Raw genomic sequence first — 7595 nt, 5'->3', positions numbered from 1 at the left:
TGTTGCTATGATGATATCCACGCAATAATATATGATATCCGTGAAATAACTATTTAAAGTCCCAGCCATAATACTCAACTTGGATAGAGCTAGAATATAATCAAGATTGATATAATCTTCTCTTTATGATTAGTTTATAAAAGCAAACACTTTAATGCATTTATCATATTCAAAATAAACTATGGAAGATTTTGTTAACTTTAAAATATATTAGTAGGTTTTCTTAATGTACTTGCTGTGTCAAAACTCTGAGAGGAACCTAACACAGAACAAAGATAAAACAAAGAACACAAAAGAACAAATGATGTACATAATGACAAACAAAATAAACAACAAAAATATTTGTTGCAAATGAACAACATATTGAGGAATTATCTATGTGTAAAATCATAATTATTGATACGGCCCTTTCCAAAACAATCCATTATTTTCATCCGTCCATGCTCAATCTCGGGCCTTCCTCATCGATCCTCAATTAATTGACCTTTGTACACACTTTTCTGACTTCACCAGCCATTTTGGGGAGCACGCCAATTCGACCCATTTTCACCATTGACACTCCAAAGTCCTTGAAGAAAGTGGATCCACCGGTCTTGATCTGGAAGTCAAGGTACGCCTTGGTTTGGTTGTCGTCTAGAAGTGCAGCGTCCGAAGTGAAGAGCCCTCTTCTTTTCAAGATGAGATCGAAGTATTTGATGTCGAACGTTCTCGCACTTCCCGGGTCCATCTCGACAAGAGTGGTTTGGTCATTCGGCTTGCAACTGAGCTTTAGTCTTGCTATATAGTTGGAGTCGAGCGTGGGGTCGGCGTCGCCCTTTCCGGTGAAGTTATAGAGGCGGTTGGAGAAGGGAGAGCAGTGTGAATTTCCAATGGTGTGCCCACCTGGTCAATTGGAAAGTAGAATCGACATTGATCTTACCTTACAAATTACATTTTCTCCCTGGACCACTGATTGCGTTCATGTATCTCACGCTCAAATGACAATTTTTTACCAGATGAATTTATGTCAATATATCCAATATATTTGACAAGCATGTAAAACAGTAATTGGAGATTAGGTGTTACCTGATAGGATAACGAGGTCCTTCGCACTGAGGCCTCTCTTTGCAAAATCTGCTTTCAGAGTTGTAATGTTGGCCGTCGGTGGTATTAAATCCCTACGTGCCTCCTCCGAAATAGAAACATACCCATCTCTTCGTCCGGTTTCCACATCATAGAAAAGTCCTCCCGTCTAAAGCGATGGCACAAAAAAAGAAAACCCCCAATTTCTATATAAAAATGTTTTTCTCATTAAAAAAATTTATCGGTACCTATCCTTTATGATACGTGTGGCTCAAATTTGTTTTCCAATGTGATAACGTAGACTGTGTGATAAAAATTGAGAATTCTACTAACGTAGTACTGGTGTGACAAACAATCAAATTGATAATAAAATATTGAGATGATTTATGAATAGGCACACCGCGACGACAATGTCTCTGGCGACAAGGGCCAAGATGTCAGCACACGAAACGATGCCAGGGCATGCCTTCTCCAACGCTGTTTTGACTCTATCAATCTCTTGGTAACCTCGAAGGCCGTGCTTTCGAAAGGCGTACTTCTCGGATTGATAGGTCGGAGAGTCCAGTAGTACCGAACCTTCACAGCCCTGTGCAAAAACCCAGAACAAAGCATCATTCAACCGTGAGTTCATGAAAACAATAGCTCATAACCAAAGACGAATCTAGAGAAGTATGTTGAGAGCCAAATACCATTTACTGGTATATTACTAGTTCTAAGACACATTTTCCATTTTATCATATTGTTATCAGGTAAACCTATTTAGTAAATCTCGACGCATCCCTGCCATGCATTACCCCTTCAGATGAAAGCCCAGGGTCTAACTTCTCACCCTCTGTTTATCCGAACATTAGTTATAGCAACTAGTCAAGTTATAAGAAAATGGTAAACTTCAAACGCGTAGTACGACGAGTAGTATGGGAACTTGCTCTCTTACTTACCCTAACGAAGCAATCGTGAAAATGCAATCTCAAAAGAGGGCCAGAAAGACTCGGAGCGACGGACAAGATTTGGCCAATGACTTCCTTCACGATGGCCTCTGCGTTTGGGCATGCCTTCCCGTAAAACCCTACTTTGAGACTGTGACCTTGAGCAACCTCAGGGACAAGAAAAAGAACATCAACTCAAGCAACAAACAAGACAAGAAGAGCTTTGGACAAGCCATTCCTTGGGCAAGAAGAGCTATGATTGTTATCTCTTAATCCAAGTGTCTGGCTGTGGACATTCCACGAGCAAACTGCTTTCCCTTTTATAGGGAGAATTACAAAAAGTCTTAAATTTATTGCCATTAACCAATTTAGTCCTTTTTTTTGGGGGGGCTAATTTAGCTCTAAAACTTTTGCATTTATGTCAATTTGGACCATCCGACACATTTTGACTAAAATCTATGACATAGACATTAGCCGTCCTATGTAGGTATCACCGGCGTCAACGTAGACAATTGTTGATAATATTTTAATATTTTAATCGAATTTAACTATTTTTTTTGGTAAAGGTAATATATATTTATTATTATTTTTTTGTTTCCATTTTTCATTTTTTTTTCTCTCTTTCTTTTTTTTTTCCTTCCCTTCCTTCTTCCTCCGGGCATTTGCTTGACCTCGGTGACTGGCGGGGGCAAGCTTCACCTCCCTAGTCATCAATGAGTTTGAGCCCCACCCTTGCCGATGGTCAATGGGGGCGAGCTTCACTAGAGGTTGGTGAGGTCGATCTTGTCGACCCTGTTGAGGCCTAACGACCAGCTAGAGGAAGAAGGAAGGGAAGGGAAAAAATCATTTTTTATTTAAATATTTAAAATTACCCATGTTAATGTTAGTAATGTCACGTAGGATGACCGTCATTCATATTAGCAATTTTCAGTCAAAATTAGCCAGATGGAGTAAATTGGCATATATATGTTTAAAACTCAATTGATAAATAAAATGTTTAGAATTTAACTTACATAATTACAATAAGGGTTCATTTCGCGAAAAATATCATGTTTTCGGAAGACATTTTCCTAAGAAGTCATTTTCTAGGAAAATGGCTCTATTTTCCATTGTTCGACCAAAATCTAAACTTTGAGTGGAAAATATTTTCCACTGTTTGTTAGCTAATTTAATTGCTTGGGAAAAATTATCAAAAATTGAATTTTAATATTTTTATTTGACCAAAAATTATTTTTATTATTTTATATTTTTTTAATGAATTTTTAATTATTTGTATTTTTTAAAAATCAATTTTTTTTTTTTTTTTTTTTCCTTTTTCTTTTCCTTCCTCCTTCTTCCTCCTCCTTCCTCCGCTGCCGCATGCTTGATGATGGCTGGCTACTTGGCGGCTGACCAAGACTTGGTCGCCAAATCTGGCGAACTCGAGGCTCGGCCTATCTTGCCCGAGCTCGCAGAGTTTCACCGGGCTCGGCGAGTCGTGAGCTTGTTGGATGCGGTGGAGCTCGGGCTCGCTTGGATCGAGAGCCCGAGCTTCGCCGCTAGATTCGGTGAGCTCGCGGCTCACTAGAGCCCGGCGAACCTCCGGCGAGCTTGGGCAAGGCCCGAGCCCACCCAGCTCACCGAATCTAGCGAGCCACGAGCTCCGCCGGGCCGGCGAGAGCTCCACCTTGCCCAATCTGGTGAGGCTCGAGCTCGGCTTCGCCAGATTGGGCTAGGCGGAGCCTCGCCGGCCTAGGGCGAGGCTAGAGCTGGCTTGCAGCCAGTTGCCGGACGCTGTTGTGGACAGTCACAAGCCACCGCCAGAAGAAGATGAAAAGGAAAGAAAAAAAAGAAAAAGAGAAAAGGAAAAAAAAAATTAAAAACTCGATTTAAAAAAAAAGAAAAAAAAAAAAGAAAGCATAAAAATAATACAAAAATGTATTGATAAAAAGAAGTAAGATGGAAGAAGTTATGGAAAATATTTTCCACTTCTCAGAAATGGAAAATATTTTCTTCACTTTTAAATGTTGCTTTTTCCAATGATGGAAAACATTTTTTGACTAGTTCATTTTTCGTGAAACGAATGTTGAAAATTCAGACGGAAGTCATTTTTCGCGAAACAAACGGACCCTAATTTTAAGATTTTTTTGATAATTCTCCTTTTAGCCCAAGAGATTTGTTCATGGAACGTCCGCAACCAAACATTAAGATGAAGCGATAACAATTTATCCACACCCGTCCATTTTCAATCTGAATTTGCACGAGTTGTCGAACTCGTGAGTACTAGCACCAATCATTTGTATTTATCGAATGCTCACGGGTCAAGTATCGAAAACTAGAAAAAGCAGAGGGTCCTACCAGCAAATTGATGAAAATGTTCATTGACCAAAATAGCCCACAGCAACCCCCCAAAAAAAAAAAAAAAATCTCCATTAACTTGCAAAGGCCACGTTCATTCCGAAGTGGCGTAGCTAGAAGGGGCGGCGCTGGGGAAATTACAGGGTCAAGATCTCCGAGTGCTTCTCTCTCTCTCTCTCTCTCTCTCTCTCACACACACACACACACACACACATCCTGGAAAACTTGAAGGTCATATCTCTCTCTCTGTCATCCTGGTAAAATTGAAGGTCATATATGAGACTCGCCAATGACGAAAGCGCTCTTCATCTCTGGATCGATTTACTTCACTCTTTATCTTGCAACTTTGCGATTGACCTCTCTCGGAACTAGACCCTTGTTAGCTCGAATTTTTGCTCTGCCTTTAGGGTTTTTAATTGGAAAAATTACCGAAAAAATCGTAAATCTATTGTAATTGTGTCAATTGAATCATAAACTTATTTTTTTAACCAATTGAGTCATAAAACCTTTTACAATTATTCCCCATCAGTTCATTCAACCAAAATTGACTGGCTGGCATTGACGTGGCAACCGGAGACCTTTTTTTAATAATATTTTATTTCCTTTTTTTCTCTCTTTCTCTCTCTATATATTTTTTTCCTTTGGCTTTGGCAACGAGCCAGAGGGGAGGGCTGGCCGTTTGCCGAACTGACGGCAGCTAAGCGAGCTTGCCTTCCTGTCATAGGGCAAGGAGGCCTCACTGTCGTTGGGCGTGAGCTCACCAACTAGCTAGGTGAGCTCGCCCGGCCGCCTAGCTAGTTGTCAGAACCAAAGGAAGAAGGAGGGAAGAGGGAGGTACAAGGAAGAGGAAGAAGAAAAAAAAAAAAAAAAAGGAAAAAAAGATAAAAAATTGATAAAAAATTGATAAAAATGAAATATTATTAAGAAAAAAGGTCACCATTGTCGGCCGGCGGCCACATTAGCGCTGGCTGGTCAATTTTAGCTGGATGGACTGATCTGGCATAATTGTAAAATGTTTAGGATTCAATTGGCCAAAAAAATAAGTTTAGGACTGAATTGACACAATTGCAATAAATTTAGATTTTTTTGGTAATTTTCCCGTTTTTAATCTTCCTGCTCGGCGAGTGAAACGCCTTGTTTTTTTAGTTTTTTGTTTTTTAAACTCCGCCTACGTTGCTCATGCACGAATTTTCTTGGCTTTCATTTTTTCCTGTTAGGAATCAGTACTCTAGAGAACTCATCAATAAGTCTTCAGCCTTTTCAAATCAAAATCATAAGTGGACTTTTCTTGCATGTGAAGTGAATATCTCAGGTGCATGTCCAGCTTTCAATATGTATACGCCGACTTTCTAACATCAGAAAGTTTTCCCTACTCAGGGTGCTTCGAAAGTGGAAGTGAGATGCAAAGGCACTTCTACCTCTTGAATGATGGGCCGGATGTCTTCAGGAAGACACAGTTCGCCCAGAAAAGGTAAATAAGAAGAGAGAGAACACAAGTAGTGGAATCTGGTGAAAGTTGTGACGCTGGACGCAGCAGTGAGTCTGATGAGGATTAAGTTATTTGTTAAGATGGTATGGAAAAGATGGCTTAGCTACTAACTTGAATGAAGATAGAAGCAAACAGAAAATGGGTGTTCGAGAGGGAGCCCATTGAACGATTATTCTAAATGGGAAACTGTGGATTTCTTAAATATAGCTGAGAATCAACTAGAAGCAGGAAGGTAGATCAATTTCCTCTGAAAGATGACCTTAGATGATTGTTTGGTTCAATGAAGACAGTTAGAAGCAAACACATGACATTTGTTTTGACAAAAAGATTTGAATATTCTTAAGTGCTCTACTTACTTTCAGAGTTAATTAACTCCCAATACTTAGCCTATGTTACACAGAGAGGCTTCGAAGAATTCAGCAAATCTGACTGGAGATTGTGATTTTATAGAAGGATCTGAGAAACCAGAACTATAAGGATAGGAAAGTAAGAGTAGGAGCATAGAACTTTTACTGAAGTTTTCTGACGGTGATAGGTTACTAAACCAGCAGAGTTAAATTTTACTCAAAGCAGATTGTACTTACCTCTGGGGAAAGCTGACACAAATTTGGCGAGTCTGAAGTATTTGAGACATAATTGGGTACAAGCGCGCTTTAACGAAATTTTAATGGGTGTGGTGAATTAACCAATTCTCGAGTGGACACTGGAATCGACCTTGAAATTGATTAATGATGTAGGTTCTAGATTGTGGGTATGTAGGATAGGTTCCAAGTTCCAAAAACTAGGGAATTGATTCTAATAGAGTAGGCTTTAGATTTCCAGGTAAGGTTCTAGGGTGAAATTTAGAATAATCTTGGAACTGCTCACCCCTAGGCTTGATTTCGGTACTTATGGTTAATTAAGGAGCAAAGATACTAAATTTAGCTAAATTATTGAAATGCGGCTTTGACTACAAGATCACCTCAAGGGTACCTTCAGCATCCGGTGGTTATGGACCGACCATAGAATCCTATTTAGTGATATTGTTCCTCCATTGATTCGATTTTTGAGAAATATTGGGGGGGAAGGGGAGGGGTTTGATTGTGGCATGGACGTAAAAATCTTTACGACACAATCAATAATTCGATTTATTTTCAATTAGGGAGAAAAATGAAAAGATAGAATTCTTTGAATCACATGTTGTTGCAAGAAAGTATTATTTAGAATGGTATCGTCGTGTGTTGGGCTAAGGCGGTATCATCTAGCGAGTGAATGATTTCTCATTACTTAATTAGCATAACAAACATTTAACTCTTGATTTTTGTCAAATATGAAAAGGGCCTTATTATGACTAACAATAATTTAATTGATATTGATTCGATAGTATATCATGGCGGCATGATACATTATGTTTCGGACTTTAGAAGAGCAGTTATTTCACCATGTATGTATGGCGGTGATGATGAAATTTGTAATTTCGATCCATTTGTGCAGTTATTTCACCATGTTTGCTGTTTTAGAAACTAATGAGAGCTATCTAGCTCATTCAATTCCCAATGACCTATGATATTTTTCATGTCTAGATATGTTGAGAATAAATAAAGGTGGATATTGCTCTCCTAAAAATGATAAATGGTCCATGAACTTTTATCTAATGTGTAGTGTGGTCCCTAAATTTTAGTCAAATGTATAATGTCATCCCTAAACTTTCCATTTATTCAATGTGATCCATGAACTTTTGATATGTATTTAAATTAATTCCTAAATTATATAAAAAATGGTCAATATTTTCCATAACTTAA

At 38.8% G+C, this 7595-nt stretch overlaps 1 protein-coding gene across 1 annotated transcript; it reads right to left on the bottom strand.

The window, feature by feature from the left end:
• Positions 1-288: 288 nt before the first annotated feature.
• On the bottom strand, positions 289-2183 carry LOC104437652 (peroxidase 27; the record flags this gene model as incomplete). The annotated part of the gene is made up of 4 exons (XM_010050641.3): positions 289-882; positions 1066-1231; positions 1463-1648; positions 2001-2183. Coding segments are annotated over 4 exons (942 nt in total), but the record flags the coding sequence as incomplete, so codon positions are not given.
• Positions 2184-7595: the final 5412 nt, after the last annotated feature.

The sequence above is a fragment of the Eucalyptus grandis genome, chromosome 3 (assembly GCF_016545825.1).
Source record: "Eucalyptus grandis isolate ANBG69807.140 chromosome 3, ASM1654582v1, whole genome shotgun sequence".
NCBI lineage: Eukaryota > Viridiplantae > Streptophyta > Magnoliopsida > Myrtales > Myrtaceae > Eucalyptus > Eucalyptus grandis.
Note: the sequence above shows the minus strand (reverse complement) of the source record. Positions and strands in the feature narration are given on the sequence as shown.